A 22,546-nucleotide genomic window follows, 5' to 3' on the forward strand; every position below is an offset into this window, starting at 1 on the left:
GATGATGATCAAGATAGTGCTAATCGGGGTCACGGGTTATCATTATGTCCAACTAGAGGGTCAGGTTCAGTCAGAAATATAGTAACCTCTTAATATGCTGACAAAAATAGCACAGAAACATGGCTTGTTAGTGTTTTGGAACAGTAATTAAAATATATTCACAGTTGTAAAAAAAAAAAGTGGTAATTTGCCAGATCTGGTGTAATCATTTTTATTAATTAAATTAAATTGGCTGGTGTTTGTATAATAACATAATAATTTTAATGATGCGGTTCATTGCTATTATTTCTCTCACTGCCTTACTCTTACTCTTTCTCCACCTCTCTCTCATAAACAGGGATGTTTCTTTCAGTGAGGTTATTGGTGTCGGCAGTGAGGGTGTGGGTGATGCGTTATTTATTGCAGTCACCTGTTGTTTATGCTAACAGTAATGACAATGATATTATTCCCCACTCATCAAAACCATACACGTGTGCGAGGGGCGTAGAGGAATGGTTTGGGGTGGGGGTTTTCTCTTTTTCTCTCCAAAAACATGTGGAGGTGGTGGTAGTACTTGTTTTCAGCACAGCAAACAGCCTTGACCAATTTGGAAGCCTGGGTTTCCTCGAAAACATGTTATGTGACCTCATCTGAAAACAAAAGGGTCTTACCTGTTCTGAAAACACACATGGGTGATATAAAAAGCTTGTGGTTATCAAGAAGGGCGATATGCAATAAATAAAAGCTAAAACAATGATAACAGCTCACACTTCTAATTGCAATGGAGAAGCAGCCCATCAAAGGTACAAATCAAAGCTGTTATGGATTCACACCGTAGTTGCTGAATGAATCCAAGATGCACCCAGAATCTGAAACTGAATTAATTTAGAGTGCAGATTACATTAAACTATGGAAATGTTTTAAATTTTACTGAGAAAATTAAACTTTTGAAGTTGGCTGGAAAATATGGATTTTGATAAGCCAAGGGAACATGTTATCCTCATCTGCAATGGAAGTTATGACTGTGCATGTAGTACACTTTTATTATTTTATTCGTCAAAGTGATGGATTCATTCTTTAATTATTTTTTGGGCATTTTTTTGCCTTTCTTAGTAGATAGTCAGTAGCAAAGAAGCCAAAAGGAAACAAGGGAAGAGAGAGAGAAAGAGATGGGTATGACATGCAACAAAGGTTCCTTACCGGACTCGAACCAGGGACATTGCTGGTACATGGCATGCATTGTAACCACTTGTCTACAGGGTCCTCCATGTTGAAAATTTGACTAATTTAAGCGCGCTAGACCCCTTTGTCGCCATTATAGGGAAAAAAATGGCTTGGCTAAATTACATAAATTCCAGCATTCTTTATTGGAGTAGATGGGATGCACTGGCACTGCATCACCTTGAAATAATGGCACTGGACTGCAGAATGATCTGGTATGAATTTAAGTGTCAGGCGAATGAGCTGGATCCTTCCAAAGCAGACTGTAATTTGTTGGAAACCAAAGCGAGCCGAGGCTCAGACTCAAGGGGCAGCAAAATAGCACTGCCCAATCACATTTACCTCATGCATTAAGAAAATGACTGGCCTACTGATGCTTTCTCTAGAAGCACACGCACTCACAGGACACTGTTATTTCTAATTGGAAGCCTCTTTCATAAATCACACAAGCAGCATGTAGCCTGTTAATGGAAAAACTAGAATTCTACCATGTTAAGGTGATTCAAAATCCATCTTTAGTTCCATCTGTTCTTATGTAATGTTGTCTTTTTTCTCCAAATACAAATAATTATGCTGGCTGAACAAACTGTCCTGTTTTGTATTTTTATTCTATGTTATGTTTAATGACTAAATTACAAACTTGGTTTTGGCTCTTGTACCAATTCCATTTTTTAACTACTTCTAAAAAGGACAAGACACTTACAAATGAACAACCACCTTAATCATGTCAAGCCATAGACTGACTTCAAGCACTTGAACATTGGGGCAAAGGTAGCCAGCTTCTGCCTATTCCCAAAATACGGTTCTTAAGACCATACATTTGCACGCTATGTCCCACCTGACTAACCAAAAGTAACTGAGGTTAGTAATATACCACATAGGACTTCTAACAACATGCCAATGTCCTCATGGTATCAAGATGAACTTCTGGCCCAATGGACACCTTCTTGCATACTCTGACGGCTTCCATTGCTGCAAATGAATATTGGCCACAAATAGTCCCAGCTGAGCTCCCAGTCCTCCCAGTAAGTTGAAATAGCTGGCATTCTAATCAAACTCCAACTTGCGATGGCACAGGGTGTCAAAATGCTTGTAATTTGAAACCTTCAATCAGGCCCCAAATGGAGTGTTATGTACCTACTGGTGTAGTAACCTGTTTAAAGTCTAAAAGTCAAGGAATTATCAAAGTCACTGGAATTCATTTTCTTGGTACCAAAGATATCTGTACCAGATTTCATGGCAGTATATTCAATAATTGTGGAGATATTTTAGCAAAATCAAAAATGTCATCATGGTGTAGCTCTATAGGAAAAGTAAGGAGATCACCAGAGGGCCTCATCCTCTTGGGACTACGAGTGTTTGTTCAAAACCATCAGATTGTTGTAGATGTTTTTCAGTCGGGACCAAAGTGTTGGACAGAGACTGACTATCCAATAGATGGCATTACATTAATACAAATTCTTAGTTCCTGGATGATGTATACTAAACAGCTTTTACTGTACTTTGTGTTTAGTGCTAATCTGTATCACCAAATGTTTTCGGTGGAAAATAGCTAAAGCGTGCTCAAAAAGGTATTACAATTAAAAAAGAAATCAGCAGGATTAACATTGGAGATTTGACCAAGATGAGCAAACCCCTTCCTCAGGGTCTAGGGGTTGCTCACCAGAAATCCAGTCTCTAAAACAGTTTAGGTATTAAAGAAAAAAAGTGTGTCCAAAGTGTGTTCATTGTTGTACCTCTGGAGCACCAGCAGGGGTTATCCTCACTTTTTGCCCCCGACTCCAACATCCAACACACACCCTTGCTCACACACAAACACATATGTATGAAGCTACAAGTTTGGCACACCTGTATTTGGGGTATTTCTCCCATTCTTCTCTGCAGATCCTCTCAAGCTCTGTCAGGTTAGATGGGGAGCATCGCCAGGTGTGCAAAGCTTGTAGCTTCATACCCAAGAAGACTTGAGGCTGTAATCGCTGCCAGGGGTGCCTCAACAAAGACACATTTCTTGTTAATGGTTCTATATAGTGAAGATCTAAGACAGACATTTGTGCACATCTTGCCTGTTTTTGGTAAGCTCGTATGTAGTTATTTCATTCTTTGTTCCTGCTTTGTTATATGTTGCTAAAACCCCACAAACTAAATGGGATAATGAACCTAAAAACACACACACACACAAAAAAGAAAATACACATAATTCTTGTACACATGCTTCCCTTCACACACCTGAAGCAAATCTCAATGTTTTCAATTAAACGCTGATGTTGCCAGAAAAGTACCATGATGCTGAGCTCTTATGCCTCAACAACTCTGCGCCCACAAATGGAGCAGGGTTTCCCATTGAAGTTCCCATTGAAAACATCTGAATCTCATTAAGTTCTAAACATTGTGCTGTTCTTATCAGAGTTCTCACTGTCCACTCACTGCAAATCACTCACTTCCCACAGACAAGACAAGTGCAACAGCAGTTAGTCGTAAATCATCAGTGACAAGGAGGTAAATTAGAAAAATAAGCTTGACATGCGATTAGAGTTATATATTGTACTCGGATCAAGCCATGGCAGCAGTCAGTGAAAGGAACATTAAAGAACTACTGATACCTAGATTTCAAGCCTTGTATGCATCAAAATATCAAAATTAGTCATCTCAAAGTTTGCCAGACGTCTAAATTCACTGTTCCAGAGTCTTTCGCCCTTTTCCCCTCAAGTCATTCTTGTCTAATATTTCAATTTCCTTGCACTTCAGCCCTAATTATCCACATTAGCTCTGCCAGTTTTTGGCTGCCTTTCACCTTTTTTTTTCTCCACCTAATCTGAGATTTTGTCTCACTCTGCAGTAAGGGCTTGCCTTGTTGCTTTTTTTATACTCTTCTTTTCAACTTTAATCAGTCATCAATGTCTAGGAAGCAGGGAACCCTCAGAAGTCAGCCAACCTGTTCATTAAAGCCATTAACATTTTTCATCCATGATTATCCCTTGGAAAAACAACAGCGCTGCATCCACGTGTGTCTGAGTGTGTGTGTGAGTATGTAGTAGATGGAGAGGGAATGCTGTAGGGAAGATATACGTTAAAGCTGTTAAGGCTACCTTGATGAAGCGAATACCTTTACAAATGAGCTTTACACACATCCCTGCACGATTCCTCTTTTCACCAACCTCTTTCTCTCATTGCTGTTCACATTTATACTCTACAGTCACACAGTAGCTCCAGCAAGAAGTCTGCTGTCATAAATGATGTCTAGCAGCACATCCTCTCTTTCAACTTTGATCCTTTCAACTCTCACTCCATTCTTCTGACTCATTAATCCTCACCACTCAACTTTATTCTGGCTCTTTTATGTTCTATAAACAGCGAGTCGGCACAGTGTGCAGAAAATGATTCACGCAAAACTTTCCATTCCCAATTTGATCAAAGTCGCCACTCATAAAATGTAATTTTCACCAAGTGTTTTGGAGTGGTTCTCAATGGATGTTTTGAATTGTTAAAAAATTACAGGGAAGTCAATTCATCTTTCCTTTGCCCAGGAAAAAAAGACAGAGCTGAGAGCTATTGCTTCCACTTAATTAACTCAATCAAAGGAAGACTGCACAAAGTTGACTATAAAAAGGTTCATTCAGTTTGTTTTACTGCACCCTCATTTTCTGTCTTAGGCATGTGTTGTTGATATATCCTACTGTCACCCAATTCTCCTTCACCTTGCTGCCCTTCCTCTCCTCTCTTCCTGTTTTCATACTCTTTACATCATCCCTCTCTCACTACAGTAGGTGTCTGTTTCATGTTTCCTTTTCAGATTCTCTTCGTACTTTCTCTCTTCTTAATGGATTTTCCATGATATTCGTCACATTGGTTGCTTTTACTGATTTGTTGTATTTGCATATAAATACAAGTTTGTTTTTGATATGACGATATTCATTCCAGTGACTGACTTCATGGAAAAAGCTGAAGTGAAAAGAGTTTTGTTTTTAATTTCATTATGACAGAATCAAACATAGGGCTTGGCAAATGCCTCGAGGATATATCAATATTTCCTCTTGAAATGAAGCAATGTACTCGTTTGAGCCTTTATCACAGGTTGCATATGAGTCAATTTTCTCCTCTTTGACTTGACTCTTTTTGTAGCTTTAAGAGGTAAATATATCCTGTATTTCATGAGAAAAAAAAGAGAAAATACATCAGATTTTCATGTTTTTTACCCACTAGATAATCTTGTTATATCTCACCCAGGCTTGTAACCACTTATCTAGAAGGTAATTCTTAGGATGTGATATGTTTTAACTAACCTTCAGCTGTGTATTAGCTCCAAAATCTAACCAATGTTTTGTCCCTGAACAGGTCAACGCTTTTCTGTCCTTTGTGGTACCCATGGTGGCCATATCAGCGTTGAACGGGGTCATAGCCAATCAACTGCTGCGTATGTTCCGTGAGGCAGAGCAAGACAACCGTGTCTGTATCATTGGCGGCAATCCCACCATGCTGAATGTCACTGTGGAGCCCAACCGTGCTCAGTCACTTCGCCATGGAGTTCTTGTTCTTCGTAAGTGAATACCCCCCACTCCCACAACATACACACAAACATTCACAGCAGGTTCAATTCCACCTCATCCTCTTTGTAGATGGAGAGGACAGTTTCGACAACCAGTTTGTCATGTTGTCTAGAGTATGTGACCTTTGTGCCTTCATTCAAAACACAAAATTCAGAGTTTTGGAACTTGCAGTGTCTTGACACTTCTCAAAATTTAACTCTAGCCCCATGATGTCCAATTTCTAGTTGCTCCTTTTACAAAACCTCTGTCTGAAAGTGTGGGGTGGTGTGCTACAAGTGTCTTGCCATTTTGGGGAGATAAATGATTTGGGAACAAGGCCTGTCACACAAAGAAGTTCAACAGTTTAGGGGGGAAAGGAAGACACCTCCAAGAAATAACTGAAATTCATGCCCATGATTAACGCAAGTTGTCATGGGGCGAGGAGTAAGGTTGATAAAATGTCATTTGATAGTGAAAAATACCATTCATAATTTCCCAGAACCCTGGTTACATCGGTGAGGTGACATCAACGCGGTGACAAAGCAGAAATCAACAGCAATTATTTGCAAAATACATGTTATGAGTTAGCTAGCTAAGTTTCTTTGTACACTCGTTGGGTAAAACATATATATAGATCAAATTTCCTTGAGACATTTTGACAATATTTGTCAAACATTTGACAGTGTTTTGGTGTCAAATGAAGGAAATAAATGTATAAAGGCTCCATCACATCTGCTTAATAGCGAACAGTTGGCAAGCTAGTTTGCTTAGTTGCTTATGGAACTACAAGCTCACACAGTTCATTCAAGAGACATCTGGTATTTATACTATTGACTCCTGTCTCATAACTATCTGGTTTTATATGCTTATGTAACCCTTGTCAGTCAAACAATTGATTGTTTAACAAAGCAAGCTACAATAGGGTTTGTTTCGGACTCCCCAGTTTTCTGTTCTCTCAAAAGTGAGCATTGCCAAGACAGTTTGCTAATTATCAGTGAAACAAACTTGGATGTCAAGGTTCACCAAAGTTGAATATGACACAAGAGATTTGCACAGGTTTATTTTGGGGCCCCGCACATAAATCCACTTAACACTCCAATTCAGTGTATGCTCTTGAGTCTACACCTTATCAGCCATGTGGCAGGACAAGCAGACGACAGTCAGCATATTCTCCCATACATTCACGCACAATCACACACTTAAAAGATAAGACTTTCACAAATCAACTTAGTTACTCCATCAAACTGTAATCTGCACTTCACTCATTCCAACTGAGCAAATGTGTCACCAAAACCACCTTATTTATCACTGTTATCTAGTCAGTGATGTATTGGTAGTCAGATGTGGGGGAACTCTGAGCTGCAGCTGGTAATCATCATAAGCCCAAACAACCAATGGTATAATTTTAAATGCTGATTTGTCGTGTATATGTGTGTTTCCATGTGTCTTTTAAATTGTAATGAGGTGAATGAGTCTTTTTTTTCTCCATCAAATCAAGGGACTCATGACATAAAGTCTTAAAGACAGGCACAAAATTTTGGAAAGAAAATTTGGGTTCGGGTCAAGTTAGGTCACATTGGCTGGCCTTGGTTTAGTACTTTTACTTCAGCTGTCCTCTTGATTTTTCCCCGGGTTATCCCAATTGTAACTCCTCTCAACTCGTAGACATTGTCGGGGTCGTAACGATTGTGGGGGCTCGTCCAGGATAAACCCATCGTGAAACAAGATCGGATCACTGAATTCTATTTATAGTCCAAAGTGTGGAGTGAGTATTCCTCTGTTGTGGCTGCTGTAGTTTTTGTGTTGCGGTTAAATCTGGTGTCTTATGCGCTGAGTATCGTCTGAGCGCCCGCTGCCTACTTGATATGGTCATTGCATAATGTGTATGCTCAAAAACATTCTACCTATAGTCTATAAAACAGTGCCTTTTGACAGTTATTTACAAAGTACCTATAAATGTGTCATCAGGCTAAACAGGCAACATAAATTCAGTGCTTCAGTAAACATTGACTACGTCAGGCTCAGGTCAGGTTCGGATATGGAAAATAGAACGTCTTTTGGTTTGGTCAGGTTCAGTTACTACTCTCTTAGATTCAGACAGAAATATGTAGCCCAAGCTCCACTCTGTCTTTCTATAATCATCTACTCTCATTAGTCTGACATATGTCATCATATTGCAGATTGAATTTAAAGCTTAATTGGATCAAAGTGGATGTAGGGGCCAGATTGGTCCAACTTAGGTTTTAATACTTCCAATTACAGCAGTTTTTTTTTTATAACTGAGATCTGTCCATATATATACAGATGATGAGTAGTGTTGTACTTTAGCAACAATCCAATTGGTTTTATAATGTCAGGCTATTTTAAATACGGAAAAAAAGAATTGTTAAGTGATTTCTAATGTTACTCTGCCTGTGATTGCCATTTTTATCAGACAGAGTAATCGTCACTATAATGTGCCTCACGTTCTGTATTCATCAATTATGAAAGCAGACTGGGACACTGTCCAGAATGGGGCAGATTAATTTCCTATTTTATCCTCTCCCAACCCCCTCTTAATCTCTATATCTCTCTGTCCTTCTCTAACTTGATTAGACTTGCTGTCCTACATGTGCAAGTTTGTTTCATTAAAGATACAGATTTGAATGGCTCCCAATTTAATCAACTTTTATTTAACACTCTAAACCACTCTATGAAACCACATATCTAACCAACAGTAATTAAAGGTGTCCACAGTGAGTCATGGTTTCTAGGAATAGCCACAGATTTCTAGAAAATAGCTACCCCTCGGGCCCTTGCAGCTCTTTTTTTTCTTCACCACAAAGCTGTGGTCATCTAGTTTAGTAAAGTATATTTGCCCAACGATTGTGCAAAAGTTGTAGCAGCCAATAACGTTCTAACGGCTGATAATGTAATAACGGTCGATAACATCATCATTTTTCCCATTTTAAATGTAATAGAGCCAATAACATAATAACTTGCCAATAACGTAATACAATTTCTGAAGAAGTGTGACACTATATCCCATAAATGAAACTTAAATAAAGTGATATTTGTATATTATTACGTTATCGACATCAGTTATTATATTTGTAAATTATTTCTTTTACCTAACCAATCACATAATAATTTATTACATTATTGGCAAAAAGTTATTGCGTTATTGGTTCACATATTTTATTACGTTATTGACAAGTTATTACATTATCGTCTTTAACACATTTAAAACGTGCAACGTTATTGGACGTTATTATATTATTGGTCATTATTATATTATTGGCTGCTACAAGAGTCATGATTGATTCTCATTAGGAATATGAACCCACAATACACATGCATGCCAAAAATTGTATGATATCAATGTAATAGAAAATAATTTTGTTTTTTATCAAGCTTTCAAGAAAGTGGATCCCCATTGGTTCATGGTTGCAACCTACAGGTGTTCACTTCCCACTGTGTACTTCAACTTAGATGCAAATAATAAGCTTTTGTATCTTGAGGACGCAGAGAGTTTGCCAAAGGACATAATGAAACCCCCGAACATAAACATAAAATCCCAGGCATTTTCTTTTTGTAGATCATTTGGATCTTTATTGTTCAAGATGATGCGACAGCATCACATATTCAAGACACAAACAGACACATTTCCCTCCCTATGTCTCCAGGCCAAACGCAACACTCAGACAAGACCTTCAGCTGAATATTAGGAGACAGCAGAGAATTTCTAATACGTATAAGGTCAGGCTTAATAACAGGAGGATGCTTGAGCTTTTACATATTCTGCTCTTTTTCTGTAGCATTTGATTATGGACTTAAAAACTGAATTTGATCAGTGGCGACTGGTTTCGATAATTAAATTGAAACAGTGAGGTGTTCGTTGATGCCTGCCTTTAAATCTGTCAGGCTCGCCAGGGTGTACTGTCTCCCCCATTTTGAAGGCTGGACGAAGGAGTAAAATTCCCTCAGCATTTTAATGAGGGCATCCGTGTTGTATGATTGCAGGTCTACGTTTTTAAAAAAAAATCCCTTTTCATAGAAGAAAATCCATTGACATCTTGACTTCCCAATTTGTTTTGCAGTCTTATTGAGCTGGTGGTTCTTCTCAGGTTTATCGTGCTGTATTTTTACTGAGATCTTCCTCCAGTAGTTCTTTGTGCCATCTCCTTGGATACCTTGAAGTTTTGCACACTGTCAATCATCCTCCTTCACCTGCAACTCAGGTACAGCTATCTTCCTCTGATGTCACAAGCCTCCCTCCTGCTCCTAATCCACCTGGGACATCATCACATGACTCACAGCAACTGATGCTTTGTTATGGGTAAACAATATAGAAATACACTTTGTTTAATGGAGCTCACATTGTTATGAATTGTTTACATGAGCCCATAGATTTGTGCACTTTATTGTTTTATGGAGCTCACATTATGTTATGAACTGTTTACATGAGCCCACCGATTTGTGCACTTTATTGTTTTATGGAGCTCACATTCTGTTATGAATTGTTTACATGAGCTCACACTTTTATTTATTAACAATGATTTATTTATTTATTTATTAACTGTTATCTATTGCCAGTTCTTTCATTGAATAAAATATTCTTACTGGCCTCTTTCTATAGATGTTGTATTTGGTAAAGTACATGAAATTCTATATTAAGTACACAGACTTGGAAAGACCAGGAAATGAAACTTTGAAATAAGGAATCTTAATTTCCCACGTAACAGTGGTTTAAGTGCTATGTTTATCTTTTGGACAGTAATGACAGTAATCAAATGTAACTATTTACATTTAATCAAGAACAGAGAACACATAATATCCATGTTTTCATTTTATTTAATTGACAAGATTGAACTTGATTGATTATGTGCTGTACTGGGGTATTGTGTTCAGGCTTTTGTTTCCTTTTTATTGTAATGTGCCTCGTTGGACGACAGCATCCTGCCAAGTCACCCTTCCCTCATCAGTAAGTGAGTAGTCTTTGAATCGATAACGAACAGCCATGCCATCCTGTGTTGCTCTGGCTGCAGTTAAGCGCCGAGTGGGTTAGTATCTCCCTGAATTGCCTGCCGCCATTCTCCAGGTGCACCCTCTGTGTCCATCAGTACAGGAGCGATGTACCTTTCAGTTTCTGGCTGGAATTGATCTGCATCACAAAGATAATTATGCAGAGCAACGCATGCCTTTGTGATATCCTGTGCAGTTTCAACTGAACACTCTAGGGCCCTTCCAAAAAATCTCCACCTAGCAAGTATGCCAAAAGCGTTCTCTACAACTCGCCTGGCCCTGGAATGCCGGTAATTGTAGGTTTGCTTTGTACTGTAGTGTTGTAATGTGTACCCTACACATTACAACACTACAGTACTGACCTGAATAGGGAGGCATCAGGTTCACTTTCTGCAGGAATGCTTCATCACCCACAAACACAGCTGGAGTGATGATCTCAGTCCCAGGCAGAGGAGCTGAGGGTGGGAGATGAAGCGTGCCTTTGATGAGCTGGGATCCAAAGTGGCTCCTCGAGAAGACTCCAGCATCACTGTCTGTCCCATAAGCTCCGATATCGACGTACCTGAATTTGTACCTTGCATCACAGGCTGCCATTAAGATGAAGCTGAAGTAACCTTTGTAGTTAAAAAAACGACTACCATTGTTGGCTGGTGCTCTCTCTCACGTGTTTTCCGTCTATGGCACCGATACAGTTGGGATAATTCCACAGCTCCCAAAAGTCTCTCCTGATCACCTCCCACTGTTCTCCCTCTGGAAAAGACACACTCATCCTTGAGCACAATCCATATTGCATTGCACACCTCCCTGACAATGCCACTCACAGTTGAGGAACCCAGTTTGAAACTTGCTGCCAAAGCTTGCTGGCTGATTCCTGTAGCGAGAAAGCGCAGGGTGACAGCTAGTCGCTCTGCCTCACTCACAGGCGCGCTGTGCGACTTGTCGTGCTGGATGTAAGGGGCCACCCGTCGTAGCAAGTTATCAAATGCCCCGGCGGACATCCTAAAGTACTGGAAATGACGCTCGTCGTCAGAATTCTCCGTCCTCCAGTCGCAATGTATTTAACGGTTTCACCGACCACCGCCTCTTACAATGCTGCCTCCGTTTTTGTCTTCTATTCAAGAGGTAAATTATCAATAGCTCCTCCACAGTCGCCATGTTTGTTTTTCAGTTTGTTGTTGTCATGAACGTTTGACTCTGCACTGCCCCCTGGTGGATGTATTGATTAACATCCATGCCAACGTAAAGGACGCATGGAAATATGTGAGCAGTGACGGTAACATCGTTTGAAAAGGACGGATACATTTTCGTACGTACGTTGAGCATAAATGGGCCTCTACTGGTTGCTCCACAGTCACTGTAGACACACGGCCAGTAAGCTCCTCTTTCATGCCTGAGACGATGGTGCCGCAGCAGACGCTCTTGACTGGCGTTGATGAAGCCGCAGAAGCAGCACGTCATAGAAACTGTAACCTGTCTAACCTGTAACGAGAATGAACGGAGTGAATGCACACAGTGTTATAATTCGCAGCCATTCACATTAATGCTGTTGAATTTCAACGCTAAAACACTCACAAGTCGCATACTAGATCTAACCAGTTACTTCACGGTTAATTTTGCTAGCTACCTACCTACCTGGTTTGCTCTGAGGCTGCTGAACTGAAATACGGGAGAAACCCAGGAAAAACGGGAGTGTTGGCAGCTATGCTAGTGAGACATTCATATCACATTCAAGTATTTTTCGTGCAATTCAAACAAATCCACCTGAACTTGCTATAATTTTGCTAGCTACCTGCCTACCTGTCATCAGCAGCAATGACTAACCATCGCCAGTGTATTTTATTTCAATGACCGAAGATAATACGCATAATGTGAGATAATCACTCATCGAGAATATAACATAACGGCAACCCAAATTTCTCAATCATTATTCGTTACCAGTCAACATATCATTAAAATTAGTATAGTGATGCATTCGTATTACCAAGAACGCCTGCTTATGTTTCATACTTTTTTTTGTTCACGCAACCAAAAAAACAAAAAAAATACATACAAATACAATCTACATATTGAAATTCATCACATTACCTGTTGTGGCGAAGTTTTATTCCACGAAGACGGCGGGATTTCCACTCCACCGCTTGAGACGTGAAAAGATGGCAGACGCAAACTTTTCAAAAGCTCTGGGAAATTTCTTTGGAAACCCCGTTGCAGCTGGTTGCCATGGCAGCGTTCAAATGAGCATGCGCAGATGAGTTGACCCCGTCCTAACTAGGCGTCAACTACAACTTCAATATAAAGAGAGATCAACTTCTCATCAGAAACTTTTGATAGTGAGTTCAAACGACTCATTAGAGACAGAAGGTCCAACCAACAATTTTATTGTCAGTGAATGCAAAAATCCTAGTAAGGTGAACAATTTTGAGTTTTTTCAGTGTATAATGTAATAAAGTCAGCTTTAAATCACTCAACATTCAAAGTAACATGTGTGTAGCCACACATTCAGAGAACTGTGACAGCAGCAGGGGGGTCACCGTTCTGTCAGTATTACTTTTTATGAAAAATGGCTGAGTGTGAGTGTATATGATGACCGAATGCCCAATTGGTACCGACTGAGAGTGACAAATAGCAATGGGTAGTGAGCCATGGAAGGAGCTGCCATGTGGGAATAGACTCCAGACAAATGAGATCCCAGTCTGTCACTGAGCTATTGATGTACGTTATGAGTGTAGTACAAACACACACACATACACACTCCTTAACACATTGGAAACCCATGCTGACTCCGTCCTGTGCCACCGCTTCTTCTTTTTTAAGAGTTTCTGTGTAGTTAATCTTTGCTGTATTTGCATCAGTTGATATTCTTTGATAGTTCAAGGCAGCAGACTGACAGACAGTTACCCTTTTGAGCTGTGCTGACAGTACACAATAGTAGAGTAGAATAAGAAAAATAATAGAAAATTACTTATACATTTTGGCAACATCATGGGTTGAAAGTTTTGACTTTTCTTTTTTTGACCTCAGTATTGCTACACTTCACATTAGCAGCTAAGAAGCTATTCATGTCACATTGGTTTAGCAGGTAATGTCCTCCATTCCTCACTGTGAATTTCTTGAGTGGAGACTGCAGAATAATTTTATTCAGAGAACTCATGCTGTTTTGCTCTGAATAACATTGCTCTTAATATAACAATATTTTATTAACAACTATTGTTATACAAACTTGCACCTTGTACAACTTCTTGAAGATACAGATTGGGTGCTGTGAATGAATAATCATATAATGTAGCCCACAGAGGAAGACAGGGATGCAGATTTCAAAGCCACACTGAGATAATGCTGTGGGGACTTTAACAATCAATAAAGTCATACTGGTTTCAAGACTTTATTGAAGTTGAATCCATTATTCCAAAGTTAATATAATATGGTGGGATATGTGACGGTGGTGATGACATTGCTATTGACAAATGTGTTTCGACAGAAGATACATGGAGGACTGAGCTCAGGTTGAAAACCAAACTGTTTGCAGGATAGTTTGACACAGTATACCACCCTGTCATCTAATCACAACTGTATGGATACTATTTTGAAAAAAGTTCATGCAAGAAGACAAGAAATGGAAAAGGAAGAAAAAAGAAGTGAAGCACATAGAACAACTGTACTCATGCAGTTTGAATCGATTCATATGTGCCATTCTCAACTCAGAGCTGCTTGTTCCGCCTTGATACAAACTGTTGCTATTTTTAAACCTTATGAAACATGTTCATTTTCCCTCCAATGCTCATTTTGTGCTATTTTTGGATGTATTGATTTTTGTGTGAAATAGGTTCTGTTTAAGTTGAGAATGCTGTAACAAATGTAGGTACTTACTCAGGATGTCAACAGATACAGATATATGATTGGGGTGTGAACAATATACTCTGAATCCAATTTTTTTGTCACCTGATTGGCCAGTTTGTCATACCACTTGTCAGAGTCATAAATCAATAAAAGACTCATTCTTTGCAGCAGTAACACGATCTCTGATAGCTTCTGTAACTCAATGCAATGTCTCATCAATTGCATTTCTTCCATCTGTCTTTAGACTGTGTTTCTGGAGTTTACTTTCCATTCTAAGATGAATCTGCATCCACTAAAGCACCTGCTATCAGGAGTTGAAAACTTAAAGTTAAATAATGATTACTCAATCCACCCATTCAAAGCTTTAAATAACTCTAACTTTGCAGACTGGCAACTCTCATGTAGTTCAATGCTTATTTAATGACAACGAGATGTAAAAATAGAACACAGACATTCAAACAATCTAAATACAGTGGAATTCACTATTTGATGGAAGACCAATACCCTCTACGAGAAATGTGCTAATGACCAAAATTCCTGGGCTAATCCTGCGATAATGTCCAAATCTACAGCAGTAATAAAGACGTTAAACTTGAATGTAGGCAGGGACGGTCTTTACGCACTGTGGCAGTTCCAAAGACTCTTACAAATAAGTTGAGAGTTTAAATAAATGACAGCTAGCTCACATAACGGCTCTCCGCTGAGATGACTGTGTGTAATGTGCCCATAGCTGACAGTGTGTCCCTAGTCGCCGCGGTTGTCCACCAGTTAAAAGATCGGTGGTTGGATTCCCAGCTCCTCCAGTCCACATGTTGATGTGTCCTTGGGCAAGGTACTTAACCCCAAATTGCTCCCAATGTCTAAGCAAACGGGGTGTGTGTGTGTGTGTGTGTGTGTGTGTGTGTGTGTGTGTGTGTGTGTGTGTGTTTTTCCATCACTGTATGAATGGGTTAATGTGACATGTAATGTAAAAAGCACTTTGAGTGGTCAAAAGACTAGAAAAGTGCTATATATATATGTACAGTCTATTTACCATTTAGATTGGTTCATAATGAAAGGGCAGAGAACACACATACAGCTCAATCAAAAAACAACTTTCATGTATTTTGCTGTAAGAATACAGATATTAATGTGACTCAGGCAGGTCTGAAACATGAATCATTAATGTCTGAATCTTACAATAATTTTCTGATGTCACTGAATTTCACAGAACCATCAGTACTGATGTTCTGTTTGTTGTCCACAGCTGGCTGTGCGTCACATCTAGCTGCAGCAGCTGAAACCTTGAGTGCATCTCACACTGAGAAAGAGAATGTGCACATTTACGCGACGGCACAGCAGCGGATATGACCATAATTAATGTACAGTATAGAGGTTCTGTACACAGGTCAGCTGTTACACACAGGTTCAGATTTATACGTGGGATTATTTATAATAATTTAGCCCTTATGGATGAACCCTTAGGTGCTGAGGACCTGCAATTTTGCCAATTCCCACAATTTTACTGCAAAAAATCACAGAAAAACTGCAATTATATCGCATTTTTTGAGAAAACAGAGATTTCTGATCGTAACAATCACAAAAAAAAATGCTGCTCACCTCCTTCAATCAGTAGTAGGGCTGGTTCATTGGTGGGGAGTCAGGGCTGCTGAGCCTTAAGCTGTATCAGTTGGACCTGGCACCAGGCAGAAGCAGAGACAACTGATTTAGTATGAATAGCATATGTTAATAACTGAAAAAAAGACATGCTCTAATCATTTTTTAGAGGCTTTTAGAGTTGACGGTCATATGTGTACTTTTATTACCTTAACTTGGTTTTGTCCGTTTCCATGAAATTCTGAAGTGTTTTTTTCTTCTTCTTTTTTTTCTATAGTTTATGTTCTATTATTTGATGAATTAACCTTAAATACATGGTTAAAATAACTTTACTAACTTGTGTGCCGTGTATGTATATTTATTTATTTTTGTTGGCATACACAGATAATAGTAATTTTGCATTACACCCCTTGTATCTACAATTTAACTCATGTGGTTTATATTTTACAACTTAAATACAATTCATAAACAGTTTCCTGTTCATGCACTGGAGCAATTTATGTCCATTGTCATTAGGTTGTTGAGCATGATTAGCTAACGGCACACTTTCACTGGTTCTTATGTCTAATCAAACACTTCTCTGTATTGTGTCCTCTGCAACACAATACAAACCTACACCTACATTTATAGTATTCAATCAGGTTAAACATTCCCATTAATCTTCTGAACATTGTGCAATTTTCTTCTTGGTTCCTGATGTCATCTCTGTTTTCCTTTCATGCAGGAGCTGTGGTCATAGCCTTCGTGGTCTGCTGGCTGCCCTATCACGCTCGGCGCCTCATGTTTTGCTACGTCTCCGACTGGTCCGAGTGAGTAACGATTCCTCTTAGCCTCTAATGCGAAAGGAACCTCTGAGTACTTTGCTCACTTGATCTTTACAGAAACACACTCGTGCTACGTATAGAGCTTAGACACAAACACATACACACACACAGTGTCGTCACACTGACACAACACAGAGGTGGACTTGCCGTCGGGCATACTGGGAGAAATCCCGGTGGGCTGCCACATCGGTGGGCCTGTGGAACATCAAAACAAGTCAGAAATGTTTTCCTGGCACTGTCTCTGTGTGTCTATAATTTAGGGTGATGCAAGGCCCACCCAATCCTTCTACCCCCCATGGTGGGTCCCAGCAGATTAAACCAAGGCTAAATTTTGTTCCCAGTAGACTCCTGCACACACATATTGGCCACAGCCATGACATATAAGGTCATCAGTTAAGAGCGTCTGACAAAGAGGAGCAGGGCAGATACATCTTCCTGATTAGATTGCCGTCATTTAACATTCTCATTCTCATACAGAGTATAGACAAACACAAACACACAGGCCTGCCTATGTGTGATCATTCACACACACTGTCACACACACACACAGGCACAAACCCATGGACACACACACACACACATTGGCCATAGCCATCATTTATAGGGTCATTAGTTAAGAGCGTCTGACAAAGAGGAGCAGGACAGATACATCTTCCTGACTATACTGCATTCATTTAGCATTCTCATCCTCTCTCTCTATTATTCTCTCTCTCTCTCTCTCCTCTAACGGTTAGCAACGGTTTCCAAAGTATATATTGTTTTCCTAATTAAATCAAACAGACACCACTTCAGTAAATGGATGTCAGTGTTGAGAAAGCCTCTTTCCTCCACACTGTATGAAGGATGGAGGGAACACACAAACATACAACCTCTGTAAACAGTACCAGTTTAGTCAATAAAACTGGTTCAATTTAGGTGTCATTAATCCAGGAGTAGGTTTACATAATGCTAAACATTTAAATACGACTAATTTCTCATTCATCGTGATGAGTCAAATATGCATATTTTAATTTTGCATTTGTCTGGTTACTTTTTTTAAAGGTTATAAATCAGAATTATTTTAGTTATATTGTTGATGTTTGTCTTTGCTCATATACTTATTTAGTCAATTGGTACAAATGTAAATTTCAGTTTATTTGTTTTTCTTTATAAGGAATATGGAGTGCTGTTGTAACAGAACTCAGCAGGTGTTGTAATAACATGATTGCTAGGTTCCACTCTCTGAGTAGCAGTAGTAGCATGAAAAGGGGGAAATTATCATTTATTGTTTATAGACTATCAAACATATATAATAAGACTTGTATCAGTAGAAATCTGTTGAAGATGTGAGCAAACCAATGGACATTCAACTGCAGAGCTTATATCAGGTGACCCCTGATTATAGTGAATTATGTCTGCTTAAACTCACACTGCCCTTAAAACACATACCATACGTCAAAAATATAAGCAGCATCTGGCTGTATACGTTGGTACTAAGTACTGTGTATGTATGTTTGAACTTGTGTGTGATTTAAATTGGCCAAAATTTTTACCTGTATATGAAATGCATTCATTTCAGCTCGGTTTATGTTTAAACATTGCTAGGCAACAGAATTTGTCAGAGCGCGTGATCCGATAACTACGTCAATTCATAACTAAATTATAAAAAGAGAACAGAGGAGAATGAGTTGCAACAAAACCTTTGCCAAATGCCTGAAGTGCAGGACAGCTGTGTGTGGAAAATGTGGTCATGGTGCTGCATGTCTGCTCACAGTGTGTTTGAGTTGAGAGACATGTATAATGAATGTATAATTAGATGTGCTCAAACGAAGATGATTTTGCCTACTCTCAATGTTCACTGAGGGTAAAACTTGTCTTTAGTTAATTGATTATTTATTCATTTTAATTTTGCCATGTTACTGTTTATTGTTTATAGACTATTTAGCCTTTTTTGACTGTTTGCATATTTTATTGTCATGAATGGAACATCAAGAGAATCATATATTTGCATAATATTATTATTAATATAACTCATTATTGTCCATTTGGGGTATTTAGGTTACTTTGATTATTTAAAGGATGAATATGTAGAATTGTGAAGCAATTTACTGTATTAATCTCTTCTTTTTATTGCCTATGACTGAAAAAACAACTTTAAAACTTCTAAATAATATGGGCTATCTTATTATATGATGACTGTAACTTTATATCACACTACTGTTGTGGTCTGAGCTATACTACTTGCTAAATCTTTCTCTATGTGTGAGCTCAGTCCACGTGTTCGTTTTGATGAAAAAATAGGAGAAGAATATTCGGTCTCAATACGCTATTTATTTAACAGTAAATGTATAAAGCATATACAGAGCTCCGGGTCAATTTACTCTCCCTAACATTCAACAGCGTTTATGTCAGCGTTCGTAAATTTCTGACTTCTCTGTCTCTCCCTGACCCTCTTAAATACAAAAACAGAATGCAAATTGAATGTGCTAGGCGTCGTCTCTTGTCTGTCTGGCTCCATCCTTCATCTTGGCTTCCAGGATGTCTCCTCTCCCTGTGCAATCCCCCCACAGGTGTGATGTCCTTACAGAATCACCAGACGTCCTGTGGGGGGTCTTTAAGGGTTCGTTCTGCATTGTCTTAACAAAAGGTTCAAAGTCAGCTGATCCTGGACGAATACTTAGGGCTATGCTAATACAGTCACCCCCTTCAATCACACCCATCTCCTGCTCTGCATTCCTCTGAGGTGATACACACATAATGTTTTTCAAACTATCATACATTGTACCACATTATGAAATGAAACAAACAATAAACTAATAATTCTCATTATCTGAAATATGTTAGCTTTGCAATTCATAGCATATATCTACAATTCCCCCTTTTGGTCTCATAAAACATGAGACCACTAAACATTTCACATTTCATCCTCGAACAGGTATCACTTCTACCAGAATATTGTCTGCAGGCTGCTAAAAAGAAAAATGTGTTAATAATTCTCCATTTTGCTTCTCCTTGTGTTATCTGTGCTCAAGTCCTTCTTGGCCAGTCCTTCTTGTGGTTGATGGGACATTGACTCTGGGGGTTACAGCTCCAATCTGTTTTGAAAAAAAAAAAAACTTAAACCAGAGTTATTAGTTGAGCATAGTATGGCTTGTCTAAGTCTGTTTCCTGATTTCTTGCTGTTTTGGTCTCTGCTAACTTTTTAATGTCTTTATGTTATGTATGATTTATGTTTTGGCTGCAGTAAAAATCTTGCTCTGATCCATTTACTCAATTCTACCTATTTTTCTACCATCTATGCTGAATCTCCCTCCCCCATATTATCAGCCCTGTTGATTCCTTCATGTATAAATGTTATGCGTGGTGCGTTTAGACTTTTTTCCTAATCTGGTCTGTCTTAATGATGTCATTGTGAAGGCTGTTGAATTCACAAACGCCACTATACTATGTGTGCTATGTTTGGAGAATGTTGTACCCCTGCTGCGTGTCGTGTGCATGGCGGATGTCTGTCTTCTGTTGGATCGAGTATAACATTTACATACAGTACATCAGTACCTGCCCATATCCCCCTTTTTCTGAAAAAGAACACCATTTACTGTGTGTGATTTTTCAGAAGTATCTAGGAAGAATGGTTCTTTTTAATCAGGAACGCTCATACCATTCCATTTTTATAAGTTCAGCCACACCTTCTTTTTTTTTTTTTTTTTAAACATACAACACCTAACACTCACTTCACCCACACATATAAGGAAAGAGGGGGGGGGGCACAATCACTCAGCTGGATCACACGCATGTGTGATCTGCCTTATCTTTACACACTTCCAGCAAAACAGCACAAACAAATAAAACAAACAATAAACTAATAATTCTCATTATCTGAAATATGTTAGCTTTGCAATTCATAGCATATATCTACACTTTCTTGTATTATTTCTTTTACTAAACATTTTCATCTGTAACATCTGTTACTGTCTCGAACAAAAACGAGTTACATTAACCGTAAATTGCGTGAAACACCAGAGACGCGCAAAAGTAACATTTTATATGTTTCATCTGTTACCCTCTTATTCTGAGCAAAACAAGTTACAATAGCTATAAATTGCTTGGAAGAAAAGTGATTGTTTAATTTTGGCATCAAGTTGAATCGTATTTTTCCCCACACCTTGCTAACGTTAAAATGCTAATCTTAGTAATGAATGTTTTTTTATGAAAGAAAAAAAGCTTATTTGCCGAGTAATACTTGACATCTTACTCTGTGTCACTTCTTTTGTATTATTTCTTTCACTAAACATTTTCATCTGTTACATTAACCAAAAATTGTGTGAAACACCAGAGACGCACAAAAGTGACATTTGTTTTATCACCCTCTCATTCTGAGCAAAATCGAGTTACATTAACCATCAGTTTCTTGGAACAAAAGTGACACTCCTCATGCTATGGGTGAACCCTACTCTCTTTCCATTGGCTCAGAGATGTTACCCCTAAACATGAGGTCCACAGCTTGACCCTCTTGACTCTGAGGCCACAAATATGTATGAGCAATTCTCTTTTAAAAATGGAAGAATATGCTCAATAGCTGAACCCATTAAACCATGGAGCACAGTATCAGCATGACTGTCATATAAGCAGTGTGAGTCAACTCTCCAGCATGATGAAAGGACAGCCGTCTTCAGTTTCTCTACATTTCAGCTGTAAAAGGGTTGTTATTTGGGAAGGCAGCAATAAAACAAGGTAGTCAGAGTCAGTTGGAAAGAGTATCAAGAAAATTAGATTTCTCTCTCTCCTGTGGAAATATCTTTAGCTATCAAATTTGTTAGCCATTCCTGGAGACAGAAGACAGACAGAGCCAGCGAGGGAGTAGATGGGATGTCTTCCCGCTTCGCTCACTAGTGGATCGTGACAGGTGTGACTGAACCAGCCTCCTGTCAGCCCGTCCTGGTTTTTCCAGCAATAAGACACTCGTCCTGCATTGTGTCAGTTACCAATAAATGTCAAGTAAAAATGTGTGCATGCGGTGTTTATATTTGAGACAATAATAGACACACAGGGTTCTCTTGAATCAGTGGTGCAAAATGTGGATATCAAAGAAAATACTGCACTTTCCAGAGCATTCAGGGCATTTTCACAGAATTTTTGCTAATTTTGTGCCAAGGAGCACCCAGCACAGATGGACTTGGATTGGGATTAGGAGGAATCAGTGAGTGTTGTGAAGGGCTGGGAGCAGTCACGACCAGTCAAATATGTTGCTTTTTTTTTTCCTGGTAACAGCTGATGAATTCACGGCAGCAAGATCGTTCCAGAGTCATTCTGCCACAAGAGAAAACTGACTGATGTCTTCGTGCACAAAAGACCGATTTTCCATATTTGGAAATGCTGCACCTGTGATTCACAGTTTGCCCAACATTGTGTGTAATTATAATTTAAAAAATGCCTCCTGCTTGAGGGATTGTGATCAAAGACTAGCTCGTGGCTCATGTATCATCCTCCATTACATAAGAAGAAGCCACAGAATCATTTGAGTTATATGCATATAAAAAGAAAAGTTCATTTTCAATATCCTTATTGTCTTTGTCAATCCCACCC

At 38.9% G+C, this 22,546-nt stretch overlaps 1 protein-coding gene across 1 annotated transcript in view; it reads left to right on the forward strand.

Annotated features, from left to right (window-relative positions):
• ntsr1 (neurotensin receptor 1 (high affinity)) overlaps window positions 1-22,546 on the forward strand; it is a 61,509-nt gene that overhangs the window by 33,298 nt on the left and 5,665 nt on the right. Inside the window, exons 2-3 of the mRNA XM_062427729.1 lie at window positions 5,533-5,734; window positions 16,885-16,969. Of these exons, the coding sequence (XP_062283713.1) occupies window positions 5,533-5,734; window positions 16,885-16,969 (287 nt within the window). The remainder of the gene's footprint in view (window positions 1-5,532; window positions 5,735-16,884; window positions 16,970-22,546) is intronic.

The sequence above is a fragment of the Scomber scombrus genome, chromosome 10 (assembly GCF_963691925.1).
Source record: "Scomber scombrus chromosome 10, fScoSco1.1, whole genome shotgun sequence".
Lineage (NCBI taxonomy): Eukaryota > Metazoa > Chordata > Actinopteri > Scombriformes > Scombridae > Scomber > Scomber scombrus.